The following is a 26325-nucleotide window of genomic DNA, read 5'->3' as shown; positions in this document are numbered from 1 at the left end:
ACGGAGGAGAGTAGTGGTAGAGGGGAACTGGCTAGGTCTGGAATCCAAAAAGAAGTGGAGAGCTTTGAGACCTTCCTGGTGGGGGATGGAGGTATATAGGTACTGGACATTCATGGTGAAAATAAAGTGTTGGGGGCCAGGGAACTTAAAATCATTGAAAAAATTCAGAGTGTGAGAAGTGTCACGAACATAGGTGGGAAGGGATTGAATAAGGGGGGATAAAACAGTGTCGAGGTATGCAGAAATGAGTTCGGTGGGGCAGGAACAAGCTGAGACAATGGGTCTACCTGGACAGGCAGGTTTTTGGATCTTGGGTAGGGGGTAGAAACAGGAAGTGCAGGGTATGGGAACTATAAGGTTGGTAGCAGTGGATGGGAGATTTCCTGAGCGGATAAAGTCGATGATGGTGTGGGAGACAATGGCCTGGTGCTCCTTAGTGGGGTCATGATCGAGGCGTAAATAAGAGGACGTATCCGTGAGTTGTCGCCGTGCCTTGGCAAGGTAGAGGTTAGTAAGCCGGACTACAACAGCACCACCCTTATCAACAGCTTTTATAGTAAGGTTAGGATTAGTGTGGAGGGAGTGGAGAGCAGGGCGTTTGGAAGGACTGAGGTTGGAATGGGAACAAAGTGTGGTGAAGTCGAGATGGTTGATGTCCCATCGGCAGTTAGCAGTAAAGAGATCCAGAGCAGGCAGAAGAGCAAAGCGGGATGTCCATGAAGAGGAGGAGGGTTGAAGACAGGAGAAGGGGTCATCGGTGGGGGTGGGAGAGTCTGTGCTGAAGAAGTAGGCTTGAAGACGGAGCCAGCGGAAGAAGAGTGCAGCGTCATGGCGAACGTGGAACTCGCTGAGGTGTGGGCGAAGGGGGACGTGGTAAGGCCCTTACTGAGGACAGAGATTTGGTAGATGCTGGGAATCCAGAGCAACACACTCAAAATGCTGGAGGAATTCAGCAGGTCAGGCTGGGTCTTGTTAGGCCGAAGGGCCTGTTTCTGTGCTGTAGTGCTTTATGATTCTAAAAATCATACAAAACAAACAATAATGTCATCTTTTACATCTGTGGATGGATAGAACAAGGAGAATATTTTTAATAGGGTGACTAAAGGGACTCATGTGGCAATTGAAGGCCAATTATAGCTCATTCTCTGGTTGTATGCTGATAGTAACAGGCCTACAGAACATGCCCAGAAGATCAGGCATTATAAAGGAGGAGAAAAAAATCTGAGGCAAAGTCACAAATGGCTGGCACAAAAAAATGGCCAATTCTGTCACAGACTGAAGGAAACGGCAGGTTACTTAAAGTCTAAGATGTCAAAGGGTGCTACATATCCAGGCCTACATGAAATAGGATGTTGTTCCACAGGAAGTTTACAAACTGCATTTCATTCTTGATAGATAATTCACTTTAAATTTCAACTTGGGAGAGTTTGTTAGAATTAGAATCAGAATTAGAGACAGGTTTATTATCACTGTCCTATATGACAAGAAAATTGCTGTTTTATGGCAGCAGTACAGAATTAAGACATAAAAACTATGGTACAGTACACAATACATAATGCATAATAAAAGAATAATGAGGTGGTGCTTGTAGGTTCAGGGACCATTCAGATACCTGATGATGTAGGGAGAAAACTGTTTTTTTAATTGAATCTGCTGTATTTCTTTATTTTACTGTAAATGCCTGCAAGAAAATGAAAGTTGGGGTAATATATTGTGTCATATGTACTTTGATAATAAATTTACTTTGAATTCTGAAGTTTGAAAGGTAATAAGAGATTTAGGAAAGATAAAGGTTTATAGAGTTTAGCCAAAGGTCAGCTATAGTGCCTTGCTGCAGGAATGGGCATATGAAGCTGAATGGTTTCATTTAGTTCCTATGCTTCTGAATAACCGCTTCTGAGCAATTCTGAGGGAATAGGAGGCAGGAATGTTGCCTACCTCTTCCTATTCTGTAGGCTGTCATGAAAACCCTGAGAAAATGTATTTGTCTACGGGTAATTTTTGGGAAGGGCAACATTCTACTTCAGCAAAGGGCCTGAGAAACAGTCGGAACAAAACATTAAACATACACTGCCAAGCCAGCTGTAAGAGTAGCTGAATATATGCACGACCCAGACAGACTTGTCCCTGGACTGTGGAGGAGGCTAAGTGTTGTTGATGAAGTGGAGTGAGGAAAATGATCCAAACAATTGCAGAAAGTTGTAAGCTCAGCCAGCTCCATCATGGGCACTAGCCTCCCCACCATCGAGATCACCTCCAAAAGGTGATGCCTCAAGAAAGTGGCACCCGTTATTAAGGACCCTCACCGTCTTCCCATTGCTACCATTAGGGAAGAGGTTCAGGAGTCTGAGACACACACTGAGTATTTTATGAACAGCTTCTTCCCCTCCACCATCAGATTTCTGAACGGACATTGAACCAACCCACGAACACTCCCTCACAGTTTGCTCTACTTATCATATAAATTTCCTATGGTACCTTACAGTTTTTTTAACGTGTGGTAATGTACTGCTGCTGCAAAACAACGAATTTCACAACATCAGCGATATTAAACCTGATTCTGATTCAACTGCGATCTTGTAAATTGGCGGAGAAGGTTCAAGGGGCTGTTTAGCATCTCCTGTGATAAAATTTTATGCTCTGATGAAGCACTTGTCCAAGCTTTGCATTTTTCACTCTGAGAAAAAATAGCTGACCTCAGGCATAGGTTAACCACTTTGCACAACACCTATTAAGAGAAGCAATTAGAGATGATACCAGATTTCTGCTTCATGACTCAGACCTAACTGCTTACTTCAGCATCGGACTTATCTGTGCTGCCTCACCCTGGTTACATAAAGCTGCCCACAGCAACAACGTCCTGTCGTATACTGATGAACTTCGCTGGAGTGGAGGAGAATGAGAGGGATTTGATAGAGGTATGCTAAATTATGAGGGTATTGATAGGGTAAAAGCAAGCAGGTCATTTGTACTGAGATTGTGTGACATTAGAACTAAAGGTCATAGGTTAAGAGTGAAAGGTGAAATATTTAAAAGGATCATGAGGGAGAAATTTTTCATTAAGAGGGCAATGTGAGTGCGGAATGAGCTGCTGGCAGAAGGTATAGATGTGGGCTTGATTACAAAATTTAAGATAATTTTGGATAAGTACATGGATGGGAAGGTATAGAAGGCTATGGTCCAGGTGCAGATTGATGGGCTGGGCAGAATAACAAATCGACACAGACTACATGGGCTGAAGGACCTTTTTCTGTGCTGTAGTGCTCTAATAATCTATAAAAATGCATGCTGCGATTAGGAACGCAAACAGACTGAATCTGTGGAATGGTTCCCCAGCTGTGGTCAATCGTGCAATGACCATCCACACAGTACTCCTGCCTGCAATGGTCAAGCCTGCCATATTCATGCCTGCTATATTTAAAACTGTTATGGTCAAGATTGCAATGGTCAAGCCTGCCATAGTTGAACTGAACTGATCAAGCCTGTAGTGGCCAGGCCCACCATGGTCAAGCCTGAGATAGTCACTCTCACCATTCTCAAACCTGCCACGGTCAAGACGGCAGTGGTCAAGCCGGCCATGGTCACGGCTGCAATTGTCTTTGCTGCAATCTACAAATCAGCAAGTATCATTTCAACAATGTACATACACCCTGTCTGAATGCCCCATTGTTTCACTTATTTATATGACTGCTCGTTTTATTATAATAGTGCCAGTAACATTATATTGTTGTACATAAGTGTGCACCTTGCACTTTATATTAACCTGTCAATCTACAGGCCATGCCAATCAGGGATGTGCTAATATTATTTTGTGACTCTATGTGCTGGCTATGTACTGTGTGTGACAATACCTCCTGTGATTTGCACCTTGATCCCAGAGGAACAACGCTTCATTTATCTGAAATACATGTGTATGGTTGGGTGACAATAAAGTTGAACTTGAACAAATGAAGTCAGTGAGTCAGGCAGCATCTATCAAGGAAACTGAATGGTCAATATTTTGGATTCCCATCCTTTATCAAGACCGGAATGAAAGAGAGGAGATAGCTAGTATGAAAAGGCGGGGGTTAGGGTTGGAGCAAGAACTGGTTGGTGATAGGTGGATCCAGATGAGGGGGGAGGGAGACTAGGAAGATGCAGGATGTTGGAAGGGATTGGTGGAAGTGACAAAGGGCGGGGGAAGAGGGAATCTGGTAGAAGGAGAGAAAGAAACATGGCATAAAGAGAAGGAGGTGGAGAATCAGTATCAGGTTTAATATCACAGACACATCATGAAATTTGTTGTTCTGTGGCACTAGTACAGTGCAATATATTTAAAAACTATCAGTTATAATAAGAATAAAAACATAAATAAATAGTGCAAAAAGAGATTAAAAAGTAAGTTGGTGTTCATGGCTCCATGGGCTGTTCAGAAATCTGATGGCAGAAGGGAAGAAGCTGTTCATAAAATGTTGGGTGTGTGTCTTCAGTCTCCTGTACCTCCTCTCTAATGGTAGCAATGAGAAAAGGGTGATGGTACATCACAATGAATGCCACCTTTTTAAGGCATTGCCTATTGAAGATGTTCTCCATGGTGGGGAAGTCCGTGCCCATGATGGAACTGGCTGGGTTTATAACCCTCTGCAGCTTTTTCAGATCTGGCAATGCCGTACCAGTTGGTTATGCAACCAGTCAGGATGCAGTCGCTTAAAAAAACAATGTGTTGATTGTCCACTTGCCTTTGCTGATCCTGTCCGAGGCAGAGTTTTCTCTGTTCCTTTGTGTGATATCCCAGATGTCCAGTCTCTTAAGTCTTCATTCCAGCAACAATTAATTTAACAGTAATGACGATCGCGGTCAGCATCTATGAAGAGAGAAAGAGCATTAAGGTTTCACGTCAAAGACCCATCATCAGCACTGGAAATGTTTTTATTCCAGTCAGCGCTTTAATCTTCATGAACCTTTAAAGGGTAGCTATGCTCCCTGCGCCAATTGCTACTGGTATCATGTCCGCAAATCTCTGCTCGACTACGAGCGGTGGCCGCAACGAGCATTAATGAGCCTGCAAGAGTTGTGTCTGCCAGGTTTTTTTTGCCACAGGTGTCAACCCATCAAGGCGCAGCAGGTAGTTCTGCAAAACAGTGGAACGGTGTAGATAGAAACTCATGTTGGAATTACAGTTAGCGAATTTTTATTCCGGGAAGGAGGTATGTGACAATGTAATAAGTCATACGTGAATGGTATTCCAGTGGTTGATGAAGTAAATCAGCAAATAGGGTGCAGCTAGTTAGTTGTGTGCATTCTGAGACATATGGAGAATATCCTACCCATCACTTCGTGGGGACTTTCACCGACATTGAACGCGCTTCCTCTCACCCTGAACGCCAGTTCACTGGAACAAGTCGAAGGGAACTTCCATCGCATAGTCACCCGCGTTCCTAACTTCCCAGCAACCAAAACGGCCCTTCGCACGTTTCCGGGAATGCCAGTGTTAAAACTGGGGAGAATTAACGAGAGAGAGCGAGCGAGCAAAAAAAAAACGAAAGCGAAAGTTATACCATGCGGGTCAGCCGCCGTCGCGACAACAGATTGCTAAAAGGGGGGTTTCCTCGTTGCGACCACTTTTTTAAAAGGATCTGTGTTAAGAGACACAACGATGGGAAAGCTGCGACGCTGGACCGTCAGGAGGTGTTGATCTGGCCGTGTCCACCTCCTCCACATGGCCTGGATTAAGCACTTTCTGCTCCTCTGGTCAATATTCCATGAATCTCTTGCCTCCAAAGGTAGGATTGACGTTCCTATAACAAGATAGTAACTGACACTGTGTGAATGCTGCACTCTCGCGCTCTCCCATTAATATCTTATAATTGCACCATCTTACTCGGAGGATTTACCGTGGTTCCGGTTTCTGTCTCAGTAATGCGATTCTTAATGTGAGTTTCACATTTCGTTGCTAGCAAGGTTGACATCTCAGTATTTGTAAACTTGCTGCAATCGATAGTAACACCCAGATTAATTTTTTAATTGCAGGATAATCCAAGGCAACTGTTGAGCAGAGGAGATGGAAGTGATATTGAGTGACAGTTCATAAATTTTGAATTGGCAGGCATATAAACTTTGTCTAATGGAGTAAAAATGTTTACTTTAAACACAAGAGATTCTGCAGATGCTGGAAATCCAGAGAAACATAAAACAAAACAATGGAACAGAGTTAAGCCATTTTGTCAATCAAATCCGCCCCGTTATTCCAGCATGTTTCTCAACTCCGTTCTCCTGTATCCTTTCCGTAACTCTCGACACCCTTACAAAATGAAGAATCTCTCAACCTCTGTTGTAAGTATACCCAATGACTTGTCCTCCACGGCCATCTGCGGCGATGAATTCCACAGTTTCGCTACCCACTGTCTAAAGAAATTCCTCCTCATCACTGTTCTAAAGGGACGTCCTTCTATTCTGAGGCTGTGCCCTCTGGTCCTAAACTTCCCCACTATAGGAAAACTCACACAAAATGCCGGAAGAACTTAGCAGGTTTTACAGAGAGGAGTCGATGATTTGGGCTGAGACACTTCACCAGGGCGCTTTCCATCGCATCATCCCCCCATTCTCAACTTCCCCAGGACACCTGATGAAGGGTCTCGACAGAAAATGGCGACTGTTCATTCTCCACAATAGATGCTGCCTGACCTATTGAGTTCTTCCAGCATTTTTTTTGTAAAAAATGGTTACTGCTGTTTATTTAAGTGAAGGAATGTTTTTATGCAAGATCACACTTGGGACATGAAAAAACACAAGATATGGTGCTGGAATCCCAAACAAGAAACAGTCCGCTGGATGAATTTAGTGAACCAGACAACATTAGTGGAGGCAGAGGGATAGTTGACTGATACATCATCTTGACAACCATCACTCTTCCTCCTCGGATGCTACCTAGCCTGCTGAGTTCTTTTAGCCCAAAACATCAACTATTTATTCCCTTCCATAGATGCTGCCTGTTCACCCAGCAACTTGTGTGAGTTTCTCTGAATTTCCAGCATCAGCAGAATTCCTTGGCAGATTGTTTTCTTTTAGCATTTCTTGATATTCTCAGTTGTATTTGAGAAATTGGTGGGGAGCTGTCTTTTTTTAGAATGGCTGTAGCCCTTCTGGTAACAATACTACCATAACGTTGTTGGAGGGGGGTCAGGGGGATCCATTGGGATGACCCAGTTATGAAGGAAGAAGGACATTTTTCCGAGCCAGGGTGATGTGCATCTTGGAGGGGAACCTGCAGATGGTTGTTCTCATGTGCCCACTGCCCTTGACCTCCTTAGTGATCAACATTGCTGTTCAGGAAGGTGCAGGATATTAGGAAATTAATGTAGGCCACTCAGCCTGTCAGATCTGCCCTGACAATCAATAAAATCTTGGCTGGTCTGCCTTGAGCCTCAACTCTTTCTCTGGACCACTTCAACATAGACAAGGTTGATAAACATTTTGGAGGGTGTGTGCTCAAATTGGTGATTATCATCTAAAAAAATTATCTTATGTGCCATTGTAATTTTGAGCAGAGATGATAATTGATTATTGAATTAGTAACAATAATTATGGATTTTTAATGAAAAAAAGATAAGTCCTGTTGCTCATTTGTGTTTATTCATTGCTTTATTATTAAATAAGTATAATAGACAGACTGAAGTAAATGAAGTTTAAGAAAACCCATTCAAAACTTATTAATATTAATTTTTAAAAAGACAATTGGCAACCTGTAACACCATTTCTAAAAAGCATTGTTATTGTACCTCATCTACAACTTAAGAAATGTGATCATGAAGTTATAAGCTTTGGTGTATTTTCAAAAATGATGAAGGAAAGTGAAATATACACTTCACTCTCTGCAGGGGTGCAGTGCTGCTGGAGCTCACCGGAGCACCGCTCCAGCACCTCTGTAAAAAAAGTCAAAATAAACAAGCAGGGAATTTAACAGCGGCCACATTTTAAATAGAGGGAATTTTACGGAAGTGGGGGTTGGGGAGAGGGGGTGGTGGCTGGTGGGGAAAATACCACTAATAGCATTAGGATATTTCATCGTTTTTGGTGAAATCCTGGAGCTGTGACTGTTTTTTATTTAGGTATTTGTGAAATTCCTCCTTGCTGGATCCATTGTCCCAGCCTACCCTGCTGTAGCCTCCGGCTATTTCACAGACCCTCAGTCTCACTCCAGCATTTGTTGTTTGAGCATTGTTCCCTAAACAATACTGTATAACAACTATTTACATAGCATTTACATTGTATTAGGTATTATAGGTAATCTAGAGATGATTTAAAGTATACAGGAGGATGTGTGTAGGTTATATGCAAATACTACACCATTTTATCTAAGGAACCTGAGCATCCGCGGATTTTGGTATCCATGGGAGGTCCTGGAACCAATCCCCTGTGGATACCGAGGGACAACTGGACACAAGTGTGAGCATTTTTCTGCTCTTTCCAATGGGTACCATTGGATTCCCGGTAGGAGCTATATTAAGTAAGGAATGAACATCAAAACCTAAGGTTAAAAGTCGAAAAATAATGAAAGGAAAATTCACTGCTCGCTTATCTTTGGCCTGATTTTGATGAAATATTCAAGGTAATCATCCAAAAACCTCTTCTACACCTGGATAAATTTAGTTTTTTTTTACGAGCCAAATGGAAAAAAACATTTCTAGGCTATAAGCTAGTTTTACATCATTTCAACTATCATTAATAGCGGATCAACCCCTTGGTCTAGCTGCACCAACCATAGCTGATTGGAAAGAGGCACATTTTCTCTTCGTGTTTATAGGAAAAAGAGTAATTTAGTGAGGGAATGAACGAGCTGAAACGCATTTCCAAACCTCCCAATTGGTTGCTCTCCTCCCCTGTTAACATTTGTCACTTCCAAAATACGATATTTTTTATTCGTATAGATATGATAATAATTTATGCTTCAAGGTTCTTTAACTATTTATATATTTAAGGACTAAACAGGATCTGTGGTGGTCTAACCATATAATAGCCAATACGTGAGGATATTGTGAGTATCGACACTCTCTGGTACACTTCCTGTCCAACCATTTCTGCGAGAGAAATGGTACGAGGCAGAGTTACCAACCTACCGCTTTTGATACTAATATTCAGCAATATTCGTGGCTTTAGCAATAGTTCATTAGGTGTCCTTCTTTGATACTTGAATTGATAATTTAAATTGGTAAAATACATGATTACCGTCTTTTTCTTTACTTGTTTGATAATATTTGATGATAATTAGTGAGTGCAACCGTGCAATACTTTGTCATATTATTAAATTAATTATTATATGTTTTATTGTACCAGTTATACACTGAAATGTAGTGTTAGGCTATAATCTTGTTAATGTCTTAACTATCACTATATTTCTGTGGAGCTCTGGAATTCATATATTTCTTTCATCTTGGTTTAGTGCTTGACATTATAAGAAGCCCTGTTCATATGTATATGTCACACACAATTTGTGTACCTGCTCATTACGTGAATGGGGCACGGAAGTTGCCCAGTACATGAAATGAGCAGGCACACAAATTGGGTGTGACATATATATAGAGCATTTTCATGATGACTTGGTGTTTCACTGTGTCAAAGGCTTTTGTGTAGTCAATGAAACAGAAGTATAGGTCTTGTTGTACTTCTATTGACCTTCCGATAATATTCCTGAGAATGTAAGTGGCGTTTGACGTTCCCTTGCCTTCGACAAAGCTGCGCTGTTCTTCACTGATAGAACAGTGATAGAAAACTGACAAATCTCTGGTTTAATCTTGTTTCTTATTCTGAGCATGATGATTCTAAGTAGAATTTTTGTGAGGTGGCTCATTAAACTAATTGTTCTGTGTTGTCCACACTCTGTTGCACCTGGTTTCTTTGGCAGTGCAATGAATACTGTCTTTAAAAGATCTTCTGGCACTTTGCCACTGTTGTATATTCTATTCAATAAGATTGTTAATTTCTGTATGCTAAAATCTTATAGCGTTTCATACAGTTTAACGGAATTGTTATCTGGTCCTGATGATTTCCCCTTTCGCATTTTCTTCATAGCATATTCCACTTCTTTCAGTATTGCTGGGCCCTCATTGTTGTTGCCAATATCAAAGTTGTCCTATCGGTCTTTGTCGTCGTATAGGTCTTTGATGTATTCTGACCATCTTTGCATTATTTTTCCTTTTTCCATAATTGTAGAGCTGTCTTTTGCTTTTATACAGCCTGTTGTTGCCCTGCTTTTCTTCCGCTTTTCTCTCAGCTGCTACATTCTTCCTATATTGATGTACGGCTGCGAGTCATGGACCATCACAAATGTAATGAAAAAACAAATCAATGCAGCAGAGATGTGTTCCTCAGAAGAATGCTAGGCATATCATATACGGACAGGATAACCAACGAAGAAGTTCTATAGAGAACGAAAACAAAACGTACATTGCTTAAAAAAATTAGAAAACAGCAATCAAAATTCTTTGAACACATCATGCGAAGAGAGACATTAGAACATTCAGTTACAACTGGAAATCTGGAAGGAAAAAGAAGCAGAGGCAGACAGAGAATGGAAATGATAGATGGAATAACATCATGGTTAGAAACAGGAGAGGCAACAACTACAATTTGGAGGGTCAGGGACCGTGATGGATGGAGAGACACGATCGCCCATGCCGAACGGCAAGGCACCTGAATGAATGAGTATTTATAGAGAGAATATAGGAAACGGCAAACATTTTGTCAGCCCCGGCACCTAAAAAGTTAGCACTGCACCCCTGACTCTCTGTTGCTGCACTGATGATGACAAATATTTTATATCTGGCTTGTATTTGGTTCCTTTGAGAGCTATGCACGTGGCACTAGTTTTGAGGGGTGACATTGCATGCCACATTGCAAGAACATTTTGTCATGTGCCATCTTGCACACACGGTGTCATAAATTTTCCACCTCTTGATCTTTCTTTTTTTTGTAATTTATTTTTTATTGAATTTCATCATCAAACAAACATTTCCATAAGATGTATTTCAGATACTGTACATATATATCATATAATCATATTTGTCACAAATCTCCACATATTTATCTGAGGTATACACTTATAGAAAGGAGAGGAAAGAAAGAACAATCGAAAGAAGAAAACTATGTACAGAGTAGGGAGTGATCTTTTTTTTTACAACATATTTATTGACTTGTGAGAACAAAATCAGGCCTATGAGGTGTTATGTAGTTAAACCATTTTTTCCAGTATGAATAAAATTGTTCCACTATATGATTAACAGATGCTGTTATCTTTTTCATTTTGTAAATGTCCATTGTAATTTCCATCCATGCATTTAAGGTTGGGCTCTCCTGAGATAACCATTTCCTGGTAAGGGTCTTTTTACCAGCCACCAGCAGTACATTCATAAATATTTATCTCTTTTCAACCATCCTTGCAGTATATACCCAAAATATATGTTCTTACTCTCTAAGGGTATTTCACATTTAAAGATGTCTTGTAGGGCATTATGTATCCCACTCCAATAGTCTTTGATAACAGGGCATTCCCAGAAAATATGATAATGATTTGCAGTTTGATTTCCACAATTTCTCCAGCAAGCAGGGGCGTTACTGTTATAATGGGATTTCTGAGAGGGTGTAATAAAATACCTTATCAAGTTTTTCCACCCGAACTCCCTCCATTTCTGTGAACTGGTACACTTCCATTGATACCTCCATATTATTGTCCAGTCTTCCTCAGATATTATTATCCTCCTTCCTTCTCCCATTTTGTTTCAATGTATGAAGTCGAATGTGTTTTAAGATTTGACAAACCCTTATACATGCTTGAAATTATTCTACTACTGTTGCCTGAACTATATGCTTTTCTAAATAGCTCTATCAGACATGTACTTGCTTTGGTTACATTTTTAACCGTCCTATTAGCATACTGTCACATCTGTAAGTACCGGTAACAGTCTTGTTTTTCTAATAAGTGTTTCTCTCTGAGCATTTCAAAACTGAACAGTGTTCCTTCTTTCATTATATTGCAAATAGCTGTTATTCCTTTAGCTGTCCAGTCCTTAAATCTAACATCCAGTTTATTTGGCATAAAATCCGAGTCATATGCACACCATTTAAGAAATGCAATTTCTCTCTCTAGTTTATATTCTTTTATAATAGTTTTCCATATTTTAAGAGTCCATTTCACCCACGGGTTGTCAATATTATTTATGTAACTTTGTAGGTTGTTATCAGCCAAAATTGCCTGTATGGGGATGGAAAGTATCCTCTCCTCAATGTTTTTCCATTGAGTGCCGCATGATGGGCTGCACCAGCATATCACAGCTCTCAGCTGTGCTGCAAAATAATAATCTCTGAGAAGGTAGGCCCATCCCCCCTTTTCCTTGGCTAATTGCAAAGTTTTAAGATGAACCCTAGGCCTTTTACCTTGCCGTATGTATCTTGATAGCATCTTGTTCCGTTCATTGAATTGATTTTGGTTAATCTCTATTGGTAGGGTCTGAAAGAGATGTAGTAGTCTGGGCTGTATATTCATTTTAATAGATTCAATCCTTGAACTGAGACCAAGAAAAGGAATTAGGTTCCATCTTGTTATATCTTCCTTAATTTTTTAATATTTAGGCTGATAGTTGCATTCTGATAATTCTACCAAATCTTTTGACATAATGATGCCAAAATATTTGACAGGCTCTGTTTGCCATGCCCAAGGATATCTACTTTCAATTTCTCTTGATGGGCTATAGTTATATGAAAGTATTTAAGTTTTATCTGTGTTGATTTTGTATCCTGATAATTGGCCATATTGTTCAAAGGATTGCATCAATTTAGGTAAAGAGTGTATTGGGTGCCCTAGGTAGATCAAAATGTCATCCTTGTAACAAGCCAATTTATACTCTGTCCCTTCAATAGTAATTCCCCTGAAATCTTCGTTTTGTCTGATGTATTGAACTAATGGTTCCAGATATGATGCGGAGAGTAGCGGTGACCTTGAACAACCTTGTCTTGTGCCCTGTCTAGGGTAAAACTATTAGATAAATATCCATTGATTTTAATCCTGGTGGTAGGATTGTCGTATAGTGCCGGTATAGTTTTAATAATTGTGTCATGTAGACCAAATCTATGTAAAACTCTGTATAGAAAATTCCAATTAGATAGATAGATAAATAGATAGACATGCTTTATTGATCCCAAGGGAAATTGGGTTTCGTTACAGTTGAACCAACCAAGAATAGAGTATAAATATAGCAATATAAAATCATATATAATTAAATAATGATATGTAAATTATGCCAGATGGAAATAAGTCCAGGACCAGCCTATTGGCTCAGGGTGTCTGACCCTCCAAGGGAGGAGTTGTAAAGTTTGATGGCCACAGGCAGGAATGACTTCCTATGACGCTCAGTGTTGCATCTCGGTGGAATGAGTCTCTGGCTGAATGTACTCCTGTGCCCAACCAGTACATCATGGAATGGGTGGGAGACATTGTCCAAGATGGCATGCAACTTGGACAGCATCCTCTTTTCAGACACCACCGTCAGAGAGTCCAGTTCCATCCCCACAACATCACTGGCCTTACGAATGAGTTTGTTGATTCTGTTTGTGTCTGCTACCCTCAGCCTGCTGCCCCAGCACACAACAGCAAACATGATCGCACTGGCCACCACAGACTCGTAGAACATCCTCAGCATCGTCTGATAGATGTTAACCGAATCAAATGCCTTTTAAGCGTCCACACTTATCACTATTGCTTCAATTTCATTTTTTTATATGATCCATAATGTGAAGTGTCCTTCGTATATTGTCTTGTGTTTGGCGTTGTTGTATAAAACCTGTCTGATCATTGTGTATCAGTGTGGGTAGAAATTCTTCTAATCGTTTGGCCATGATGGAGGTAAATATTTTATTATCCACATTAAGAACAGATAGTGGTCTAAATGACCCACATTCCATTTTATCCTTGCCTTCTTTTGGTATAGCTGAGATTATCGCCTCCTTCCAACTGGGTGGCATTTGCACCTTTCCTAGGGCCCAGTTCAGTGTGGGGAGTAAAATAGGAATTAACTCACTTCTAAACTCTTTATACACTCTGCCATATATCCATCTGATCCTGGTGACTTGCTTAACTTAAGCCTACTAATTGCAGTTTTTAGTTCAGCTTCAGTTATGTCAGCAGTCATCGTTCTATTTTGTTCTTTGCTTAAAGTGGGTAACTCTAAAGAATTCAGGAAGATGTCATTTTGGGTTATGCTTCCCCCTGGAACTCTGGAACATAGAGTTTTGTAAAACATTTCAAAAGCTTCTTGGATTTCACTTAGCTTATTTTTTATCACTTTTGTTGTTGGATCCCTAATTCTATGAATTGTATTTTCTGCTATCTTGTATTTTTCAGTTTCCTTGCCAGTATTTTCATAGATTTAGATCCACTTTCATAGTTTCTCTGTTTCGGAAACATTAATTTTTTTCTAATTTCTTGTGTAGCCAAACTATTAATTTCATTCCTAATTTTTAAAATTTCCTCTAGTGTATCCTGTGCCAAACTCAATTTGTGTCTTTTTCTAGTTCCTTCAGCTTATTTTGTAATTCCTCTAATGTTTTATTCCTTTTTTTTTCTTATATGAAGATATCGCTGTAATTTTCCCTCTTAAGACAGCCTTCAGAGTATCCCATAGAATGGTGGGTGAAACTTCTCCATTATCATTGACTTCTAAATAAAGATCAATTTCTTTTTAAATTTGTTCCTTAAAATAGGGATCATTGAGTAGACTTGAATTTAGTTTCCAAATACTATTCTTTGGTTGTAGGTCAAAATCAACAGATAAATATATAGGTGCATGGTCACTTACATCTATTGTCCCAATTCCACAGGTGATTATTTTGTCTCTATCTTTTCCAAATATTATGAAATAGTCTATTCTTGTACATATTATAAGCTTTTATAGATATGTAAAAAGGAAAAGACTGGTAAAGACAAATGTAGGTCCCCTGCAGACAGAAACAGGTGAATTGATTATGGGGAGCAAGGACATGGCAGACCAATTGAATAGTTACTTTGGTTCTGTCTTCACTAAGGAAGACATAAATAATCTTCCAGAAATAGTAGGGGACAGAGGGTCCAGTGAGATGGAGGAACTGAGCGAAATACATGTTAGTAGGGAAGTGGTGTTAGGTAAATTGAAGGGATTCAGATAAATCAGATAAATAAATAAATAAGCAGATAAATCCCCAGGGCCAGATGGTCTGCATCCCAGAGTGCTTAAGGAAGTAGCCCAAGAAATAGTGGATGCATTAGTGATAATTTTTCAAAACTCGTTAGATTCTGGACTAGTTCCTGAGGATTGGAGAGTGGCTAATGTAACTCCGCTTTTTAAAAAAGGAGGGAGAGAGAAACCGGGGAATTATAGACCGGTTAGCCTAACGTCGGTGGTGGGGAAACTGCTGGAGTCAGTTATCAAGGATGTGATAACAGCACATTTGGAAAGTGGTGAAATAATCGGACAAAGTCAGCATGGATTTGTGAAAGGAAAATCATGTCTGACGAATCTCATAGAATTTTTTGAGGATGTAACTAGTAGAGTGGATAGGGGAGAACCAGTGGATGTGGTATATTTGGATTTTCAGAAGGCTTTTGACAAGGTCCCAAACAGGAGATTAGTGTGCAAACTTAAAGCACACGGTATTGGGGATAAGGTATTGGTGTGGGTGGAGAGTTGGTTAGCAGACAGGAAGCAAAGAGTGGGAATAAACGGGACCTTTTCAGAATGGCAGGCGGTGACTAGTGGGGTACTGCAAGGCTCAGTGCTGGGACCCCAGTTGTTTACAATATATATTAATGACTTGGATGAGGGAATTAAATGCAGCATCTCCAAGTTTGCGGATGACACGAAGCTGGGTGGCAGTGTTAGCTGTGAGGAAGATGTTAAGAGGATGCAGGGTGACTTGGATAGGTTAGGTGAGTGGGCAAATTCATGGCAGATGCAATTTAATGTGGATAAATGTGAAGTTATCCACTTTGGTGGCAAAAATAGGAAGACAGATTATTATCTGAATGGTGGCCGATTAGCAAAAGGGGAGGTGCAACGAGACCTGGGTGTCATTATACACCAGTCATTGAAAGTGGGCATGCAGGTACAGCAGGCGGTGAAAAAGGCGAATGGTATGCTGGCATTTATAGCGAGAGTATTTGAGTACAGGAGCAGGGAGGTACTACTGCAGTTGTACAAGGCCTTGGTGAGACCACACCTGGAGTATTGTATGCAGTTTTGGTCCCCTAATCTGAGGAAAGACATCCTTGCCATAGAGGGAGTACAAAGAAGGTTCACCAGATTGATTCCTGGGATGGCAGGACTTTCATATGAAGGAAGACTGGATGAACTGGGCTTGTACTCGTTGGAATTTAGAAGATTGAGGGGGGATCTGATTGAAACGTATAAGATCCTAAAGGGATTGGACAGGCTAGATGCAGGAAGATTGTTCCCGATGTTGGGGAAGTCCAGAACGAGGGGCCACAGTTTGAGGATAGAGGGGAAGCCTTTTAGGACCGAGATTAGGAAAAACTTCTTCACACAGAGAGTGGTGAATCTGTGGAATTCTCTGCCACAGGAAACAGTTGAGGCCAGTTCATTGGCTATATTTAAGAGGGAGGTATGGCCTTTGTGGCTACGGGGGTCAGGGGGTATGGAGGGAAGGCTGGGGCGGGGTTCTGAGTTGGATGATCAGCCATGATCATAATAAATGGCAGTGCAGGCTTGAAGCGCCGAATGGCCTACTCCTGCACCTATTTTCTATGTTTCTATGTTTCTATATGGAATGGGGGACAGAATAATGAGTGTAATCCCTTCTGTTGGGGAAAAGGTCAATTAGACCAACATCCTCAAAAGGAGTGTTAACGTTCTTATGTAAGGACTTTGTTTCATAAGTTTTTCTATTGGAAGAGTCTAACTTTGATTGTAATTGTAAATTTAAATCTCCCCCACGTATCAAGAGACCTTCTGTTTCTGATACCATAATATTAGTAATTTTCTGGAAGAAACTAATATCACTTCTTGGGGCTGTATATATATTCAATAAAGTAACTGGATTTCCATCTCTTTTCCCCCTTACCAGAATATATCTGCCCTCCTTATCTTCCATTTCGAATACTTTTTCAAAATTTAGCTTGCTTGAGATGAGAATAGCAACTCCTCTTCTATGTCCTGATTTATGTGAGGAGAAGAACAAATTAGTGAAGCTCATTCTCTTTAATTTCCATGCTCATTATCACTTAAGTGAGTTTCCTGTAAATATACTACATGGGCTTGTTCTTTTTTCATTTTTGATAAAATTTTACTGTGCTTGACTGGATTCAACAGCCCATTGACATTAAAAGAAATGAATTTTACTTTGTCCTTAGCCATGTGTATTTATCTGTTAGTGTATCATTGAAATTTGCAGAATATAACTTAATCAATCTACTCCCTGAACAAATAAGAGCCAAGAAGTGCGAATAATAAAAAAAAAGGTAAGGAAGGTGTGATTCCAAGGCTGGGGTCTCTAGATGACCCTGGGTTGAACTAGAAGAAAAGTCTAGCCATGGGGGAGAGCCCCTCCTACCTGTGAGTTGAGGGCCCCCGTTGCAGTACCTATAAAAATAAGTTAAAAAAACTATTTCTCGAGATAGGTATACCACCGTCTATTTTTGCTTCCGTTTAGTTTATCAGCACTTCCACCTCTTGATCTTTCAAGAATAATCTTCAAATATCCTCTATGATATACCCTCACAGAGAATTTCAGAGATTCACCACGGCCTCTCTCAGCAGCCAGGGCAAGTAACTGTTGTGCAGTTCGTGGATGATATCCGCTGCAGTCATGAGGGAACTTGGGTGAAGGTGAAGGGGTGAATGCCAAGAGTAGTTGTGCGAGAGCACATTGAATGGGCTGCTTTGTCCTGGCTTGTGTGAGTCCCTTGACAACTGCCCTCATCCCAGGCAGGCAGAGGGCTTTCCATCACACTCCTGACTTGCATGTGGTGGGCAGTTTAAAGGTTGCTGGGTATCAGGAGTCATGGTGTTGCTATGCACTGCCACTGAATTACCAAAGAACATAAACACCTGTTGAAATCATAAACACAAGGAACTTTGCAGATATTAGTACTCTTGAGCATTACACACAAATTGGTAGAGGAACTCAGCAGGTTGGGCCATGTTACAGTGGGACATCGATAGAGTGAGAAGCAGCAGATGGAGATCAACCCAGATAAGTGTGAGGTGGTTCATTTTGGTAGGTCAAATATGATGGCAGAATATAGTATTAATGGTCAGACTCTTGGCAGTGTGGAGGATCAGAGGGATCTTGGGGTCTGAGTCCATAGGACACTCAAAGCTGCTCCGCAGGTTGACTCTGTGGTTAAGAGGCATATGGTGCATTGGCCTTCATCAATCGTGGGTTTGAGTTTAGGAGCCAAGAGGTAATGTTGAAACTATATAGGACTCTAGTCAGACCCCACTAGGAGTACTGTGCTCAGTTCTGGTCACCTCACTATAGAAAGGATGTGGAAACCATAGAAAGGATGCGGAGGAGATTTACAAGAATGTTGCCTGGATTGGGGAGCATGCCTTATGAGAATAGATTGAGTGAACTTGGCCTTTTTTCCTTGGAGCGACGAAGAATGAGAGGTGACATGAAAGAGGTGTATAAGATGATGAGAGGCATTGATCATGTGGACAGTCAGAGGCTTTTTCCCAGGGCTGGAATAGCTAGCACGAGAGGGCACAGTTTTTAGGTGCTTGGAAGTAGGTACAGAGAAGATGTCAGGGGTAAGTTTTTTTACACAGAGAGTGGTGAGTGCGTGGAATGGGCTGCTGGCGATGGTGATGGAGGCGGATACGATAAGTTCTTTTAAGAGATTCCTGGACAGGTACATGGAGCTCAGAAAAATAGAGAGCTATGGGCCGAAGGGCTTGTATTGTGCTGTAGGTTTTCAATGTTTCTATGTGTCTATGGAGAAGTATGCTGTACCTGGTTTGCCCATTGGCGCACCTCAGTGAATCAAACCTGATAATCAGGCTCGACTGTAAAGTGCAGTCTGATATAGTGAGCTATTCTGCTACATGTAATGATCATCTGCATTTCTTTTGATGAGGTGCAACACAGGAATACCCCCATGTTAACCTGCAAGAACAAATACAGCTAAGTGACCTCAGAACACTGGGTCATATCAAAAGTCAATAGTCTGACCATATTGAATTATGAATAGCAGAAGGCAACAAAAAAGCTAAAAGGAACTAAAAGCTCCAAAACGTTACCATGCTCAACAGTGCATGACTCAGCATTTCACTAAAGGGAACGTTGAAGCAATTGTGCTTTGCCAGAACTGCTGAATAGATAACTCACTGAGGCATCCCTGTGTCATCAGCACCTGTCTTTGGCCAATTCACTTGGTGTCATTAAAGAAACAGCGAAGGTTGTTTATGGGGTAGGATTCTGTGAGGATCGCTGTAATACAGCAAAGATGATATGATCAGGTAGCAACCCAGCTGGAGTACTGAAGACCTGCATTCCTGGACTGATGGTGCTTCTTGCTATTATTGTTACAGGAGGGTTGCTTCAATAAGATCTACTCAACAATATGAAAAATTAGGCCTACGTGTCTTGTTCAGAAATTTCAGCCCAGATGAATTAAGCTGAAGGGCATCCATTTGTTTAGCAACCTGCATAGGGTGTAATGCAATAACTTCTGTACTTCCATCCTAAGGACAACCAAAGGATACTTTGCAGTGCCTTTTGGTTGATGTAATCAAAGGCTTCTGTGAGGTCAAAGAAAGGCCATGCATTGTGATCACTATCTAAAGCATGCTGGACTGTTCACTGAGGTCTTTAACCTCTCACTTTGGCAGACTGAAGTAGCCGTCTGCATCAAGCAGGCTTCAATGATACCAGTGCCCAAGAAGAACTTGGTAACCTGTCTCAATGACTATCATCGAATAGCACTTACATTCACAGTGATGAATTGTCTTGAGAGGTTGGTAGTGAAACATATCAACTTCTGTCTGAGAAGCAGCTTCGATCTGCTCCACTTTGCCTACCACCACAACAGGCCCACAGCAGATGCCATCTCATTGACTCTTCACTCAGCCCTGGAACATCTGCATACATCAGGATGCTCTTTATCAACTACAGCTCAGCATTCAATACAGTACCATCATCGCTTCAAAACTACACTTACGACAAGCTGGAGGAACTCAGCAGGTCGGGCAGCATCAGTGGAAAGGATCGGTCGACGTTTCGGACCGGAACCCTTCGTCAGGACTGTAGTGGGAAGGGGCAGAGGCCCTATAAAGAAGGTGGGGGGAGGGTGGGAAGGAGAAGGCTGGTAGGTTCCAGGTGAAAAACCAGTAAGGGGAAAGATAAAGGGGTGGGGGAGGTGAAGCAGGGAGGTGATAGGCAGGAAAGGTGAAGAAGGAATAGGGGAAAACACAATGGGTAGTAGAAGGAGGCGGAACCAAGAGGGAGGTGATAGGCTGCTGGGGCAGGGGGCAGAGTTTCATAGGGATAGGGGAAGGGAGGGGGAGGGAATTACTGGAAGTTGGAGAATTCTATGTTCATACCAAGGGGCTGGAGACTACCTAGATGGTATATGAGGTGTTGCTTCTCCAACCTGAGTTTAGCCTCATCATGGCAGTAGAGGAGGCCATGTATGGACATATATGAATGGGAGTGGGAAGCAGAGTTGAAGTGGGTGGCTACTAGGAGATCCTGTCTGTTTTGGCGGATGGAGCGGAGGTGCTCCTTCTTTATAGGGCCTCTGCCCCTTCCCCCTACAGTCCTGACGAAGGGTTCCAGCCCGAAACGTCGACCAATCTTTTCCACGGATGCTACCCGACCTGCTGAGTTTCTCCAGCTTGTTGTGAGTGTTGTTTTGACCCCAGCATCTGCAGATTATTTTGTGTTTATCGCTTCAAAACTGTTCAGTAAGCTTCAAGACCTTGCCCTCAATACCTCCTTGTGCAATTGGATCCTGGATTTCCTCTCTTGAAGACCCCAGTCAGTTCGGATGGGCAACAACACCTCCTCCACATTCTCCATCAGCACAGGTGCACCGCAAGGCCGTGTGCATAGCCCCCTGCTCTACTTGCTTTACACTTATGACTGTGTGGCTAAACACAGGAGGTGTTGTAGGCCAAATCAAAGGGGGTGACAAATCGGCATATAGGAGGGATACTGAAAATCTGGCTGAGTGGTTCCACAACAACAACTTCTTATTCAATGTCAGCAAGATCAAGGAGATAATTATTGACTTCAGGTGGAGGAAACCAGAGGTCTACAAGCCAGGCCTCATCAGGGGAATCGGAGGTGGAGAGGGTCAGCAACTTTAAATTCCTCTGTGTTATTATTTCGGAGGACGTGTCCTGGACCCAGCACAGAAGTACAATTACAAAGAAAGCATGGCAGTGCCTCTACTTCCTTAGGAGTTTGTGAAGAATTGGCATGACCTCTAAAACTTTGACAGACTTCTACAGATGTGTGGAGGAGAGTATATTTTCTGATGATATTATAGCCTGGTATGGAAACACCAATGCCCTTGAACAGAAAATCCTACAAAAAGTAGTGGATATGGCCAAGTCCTTCACAGGTAAAGCCCTTGCCACCACTGAGCACATTTTCACAGAGCATTGTCATAAAAAAACAGCATCAATCATCATAGACTCCCACCACCTAGGTCATGCTCTGTTCTCACTACTGCAATCAGAAAGATGGTACAGGAGCCTAAGGGCTGACACCACCACGTTCAGGAACAGTAATTACCCCTCAACCTTCAGGCTCCTGAACCAGAGGGGATAACTTCATTCAGTTTCACTTGCTCCATTATTGAAATGTTCCCACAACCAATGAACTCACTTTCAAGGACTCTTCACCTCTTGTTCTCAATATTCATGTATGTGTTATTTATTTATTTGTGTAATTGCACTATCTGTTGTCCTTTGCACACTGGTTGTTCACCCTGTCAGTGTGGTCTTTCATTGATTCTATTATGGTCATTATATTTATTGTGTATGCCCACAAGAAAATGAATCTCAGCGTTGTATATGGCAACATATATGTACTTTGACAATAAATAACAAATTCACGTTGGACTTTGAACTTTGATGCCTTATGCTCATTGCTATCATCAGGGAGGAGGTACAGGAATCTGAAGACATATACTCAACATTTTAGAAAAAATATTCTTCCCTTCGATCGTCAGATCTTTGGATAACCCATGAACGCTGCCTCACTATTCCTCCTTTGCGCTATTTATTTTGATTGTAACTTACAGTAGTGTTTATACCCTTGCACTGCACTGTTGCCACATAAACAATAAATGTCATGGCATATGTATGTTAATGGTTATCAGCCTGACCCTGATTCTGCCTCTTCTTCTGCTTCTGATTCTGATTAATGTTTCTCCCCAAATGTTTCATGGAGCTGACATATAATGAAGATCATGTCCACTGTGCTTCAGGGTGGATGGAATTGGGAATGCAGTATGAGGACCAACTTTCTGGGCAGTGGTCAGTGTTGGTTGACAAAGATCCTGGCAGACAATGGAGAAATTCCTCCATAGTGACTGTACTCAGGATTGTTCTTTTTCTTGAAAATGGTCATGAATACAAAATTTCTGATGTCCTCTGGAATGTCTGCTTGTTCCCAGGAAGTTGCAACTGAAGTTCAATTCCACTGTGTTTTGGAACTTCAGCATGGTTAAGAATAACAGTTTAGCATTGCATAGATGGGCGGAAGGACCTGTTTCTGTGCAGTAGTGCTTTATGTCTCTATGACTCTATATCTTCGGCTCCTGGGGCCTTATTGTTTTCAGTTGAAGTGTGGTTTTTGATCTCATCAGAGCCCATGGTCTGGAATGAAGTCAGGGACATGGACACAGATGAGAGACCTGTCAATAAAAGCAGATAACGGTTATGTAATTCACCAGAGCCTTCATTGCACTCGTGTGCTGTCTGGCCATCTGAGGAAAAGAACGTTTGAAGATCATGAGTTTAAATGTACCAAAATAGTCGTAGTCTTCTGCACAGTGGTCATCCTCATATCAGCCATTACTGTGCAGTTTGGTGCAACATCCTCTTACAATATAAAAAAACTACAGCAGAACTGTCAGGTCTACCATCATTGTAGAACTTGTGTGTGCCCAGGACAAAGAAGTGAACAGGAAAAATCATTGTCACCCAGCAAACTGTGTTTTCAAAAAGCTCCATTCTAGAAAGGCTTGTAAAGCTGTTAAAACAAAAACTCATGCCATCTTAAAAGTTTCTTCCCCCTAGCAGTTAACCTGATCAACCATTTTAGTTAACTCCCCCCCCCCACCTATTTCTATCTATTATCCCTTCGCTACACTGTACTATAAACATTGTAAACCACTTTTTGTAATGCTGTAAATGTATATGGCAAATAAAGATCCTTGATCCTTGCCTTTCATACGGTTCTGAGAAATGGCTACCTACAGCACCGGAGATGCCATCAATGCCATCTTCAGTAAGCCTTCCAAATCCAATCAGTGAACCAGTTTCAGTGCTCTCTCCAAGACTAACATCCTCAAAAGCATGGCCCAGTTGCACAATTAATTCTACTGGTTAAGCTTGACACTAGTCTCCTGAAGCAGGCATTGTGGCAAAGCAGGAGATGAGCAAGTGGACAGAGAAAATGATTCAAAGATTTTAAAAAATAGTGTAAAATACCCTTTGACTCATGGGAACCTGTAGACCATATTCATTAAGAATGGTGAAGAGCAGCTAACTTGATATTGACTGTTTATCAGAACCACTTGAATTCCTGATCTAAATGATAAAATGCACACCTGTCTTTCCAGTCAAACATTACCCACCTATTGACATGGTCTGGATCCTATGCTATCTATGAATTGGAATTAAAATTGTTTTATTATTGTCACATGTACTGAGCTACAGTGAAAAGGTTGACCTACATACTATTCATACAGATCTAATCATTCCACAGTGTATTGAGGTAGAAAAGGGTAGAGTAGAACAACAAAAATGCAGATTCAAAATGCAGATGGTGAGGTCAAGAGTCCATTTGATCATAGTAGAGAACCATTCAGTAGACTTATTGCAGCTGGGTAGTCCTTGAGACTGTTGGTATGTACTTTCAGGGAGAAGAGAAAACATTTGAGGTGGGTGGCTTTCTGATTATGATGGCTGCTTTACAAAGATAGTTGGAGGAGTCGATAGTGTTGAGGAAACAGAGAGCCTGCAGAGAGACTTAGGTACTTTAGGGGAATGGGCAAAGAAATGGCAAATGAAATACAATGTTGGAAAGTGTATGGTCCTGCACTTTGGTGGAAGAAATAAGCGGGCAGACTATTATTTAGATGGGCAGAGAATTCAAAATGCAGAGATGCAAAGGGACTTGGGAGTTCTTGTGCAGGATACCCTAAAGGTTAACCTGCAGTTTGAGTCGGTTGTGAAGAAGGCGTTGATTTCTAGAGGTATAGAATATAAGAGCCAGGATGTGATGTTGAGGCTGTATAAGGCACTTGTGAGACCACACTTGGAGTATTGTGTGCAGTTTTGGGCTCCTTATTTTAGAAAGGATATACTGACATTGGAGAGGGTTTAGAGAAGATTCACGAGAATGATTCCAGGAATGAGAGGGTTACTGTATGAGGAATGTCTGGCAGATCTTGGGCTGTATTCCTTGGAGTTCAGGAGAATGAGGGGGGGGATCTCATAGAAACATTCCAAATGTTAAAGGGCCATGGTAGGGGATTCTAGTACAGGAGGGCACAGCTTCAGGATTGAAGGACGTCCTTTTAGAACTGAGATGCGGAGAAGTTACTTTAGTCAGAGAGTGGTAAATCTGTGGAATTTGTTGCCACGAGCGGCTGTGGAGGCCAAGTCATTGGGTGTATTTAAGGCAGAGATAGCTAGGTTCTTGATTAGCCAGGGCATCAAAGGGTATGGGGTGAAAGCAGGGGAGTGGGGATGACTGGACAAAGTGAATCAGCCCATGATTGAATGGCAGAGCAGACTCGATGGGCCAAATGGCCTACTTCTGCTCCTAAATCTTATGGTCTTATGGTCTTACCAAGGCAGTGAGAAGTACAGATAGAGTTCATGGAATCATAGAGAAGAATGTTCTATTCACTTTAATTCGTTTTTGCTCCCACATTTAATCATTTACCTATCCTTTCTGTTATAAGTATCTGGAGATATGCAATCTGTGTGGAAAACAATCATTCCACAGTCAAAGTCACTTAGATTATGTTTCTTCCTTATTCTGATGTTTGGTCTAAACAACAACTGAACATCTTGACTATGTCTGCATGTTTATTTTTGTATTGAGTTGCTGCCAAGTGATTGGCTGATTAGATAATTGCAAGTTCAAGCTCAAGTTTAACTATCATTCAGCCATGCACGAGTGCCCATACGTACAGCCAAATGAAGCAACGTGTACAGCTTTACCTAATAAAGTGGCCACTGACTATACAGTGCAGTCATTAGGAAGTCTGTATCTTGAAGTCTGGGATTGAATAGAGACAAATTATCAAAATAGGACAGTGCCGATCATGAACTATTAATCTGAGATTTAAAATCAGTTTGGATGTTGATTCGGAGGAAGAATTGCTGGCTTTGGCTGTAACAGTTAAGAGAAGATTGGATAGGTAGATGGATAGGAGGAGCATGGAGGACTATGATTGTGTGGAGGAGGTCATATCTTACAAACTTTAACTTTTTTGAACAAACTTCTCTTTTTTGATGAAGGTGTTTGATGAAAATAAAACAATGGATCTTGTATACTTGTGGGCTTTAACAAAGCTTTTGATAAATTCCCTTGTGGTAGGTTGATCCAGATGATTAATGACATGGGATCCAAAGAAACATGGTAGATTGGATTCAAAATTGGTTTGGCCATAGAACCAGAGGATAGTTGTGGAGGAGTGTTATTCTGACTGGAGGTGTATGACCTGTGGTGCTCTGCAAGGATCACTGTTGTTTTTAGACACAAGAAATTCTGCAGATGTTGGAAATCTAGAGCAGCATTTTATTAGTGTTCCTCTTCTGTTTGTGAAATAAATAAATAAATTATATATATATATATATATATATATAAAATGTACTGTGATGGGCAAATTAGTAAGTTTCTAGCCAACACAAAAACTCGTTAAGTTTTTGACAGTGTGGAAGTTATCAGTAAAAAAAATTTGGGCAGAGAAATGGCAGTGTGAGCTTAATCTGGACAAGTGTGAGGTTCTGCAGTTTCTTATGTTGAATGTAAGTGGAAAGTAGATAGGTAGATAGATAGATATACTTTATTGATCCCGAGGGAAATTGGGTTTCATTACAGCTGCACCAACCA

General features: G+C 41.2%; 1 protein-coding gene across 4 annotated transcripts in view; it reads left to right on the top strand.

Moving 5' to 3' along the window:
• Positions 1 to 5432: 5432 nt before the first annotated feature.
• The window catches only part of LOC140186952 (uncharacterized), a 143984-nt gene continuing 123091 nt past the window's right edge, over positions 5433 to 26325 (top strand). For all 4 annotated transcript variants that reach the window (XM_072241795.1, XM_072241797.1, XM_072241798.1 and 1 more), the window contains exon 1: positions 5433 to 5762. In XM_072241795.1, the coding sequence (XP_072097896.1) occupies positions 5699 to 5762 (64 nt within the window). In that variant the 5' untranslated portion in view covers positions 5433 to 5698. The remainder of the gene's footprint in view (positions 5763 to 26325) is intronic.

The sequence above is a fragment of the Mobula birostris genome, chromosome 23 (genome assembly GCF_030028105.1).
Source record: "Mobula birostris isolate sMobBir1 chromosome 23, sMobBir1.hap1, whole genome shotgun sequence".
NCBI classification, from domain to species: domain Eukaryota; kingdom Metazoa; phylum Chordata; class Chondrichthyes; order Myliobatiformes; family Myliobatidae; genus Mobula; species Mobula birostris.
Note: the sequence above shows the minus strand (reverse complement) of the source record. Positions and strands in the feature narration are given on the sequence as shown.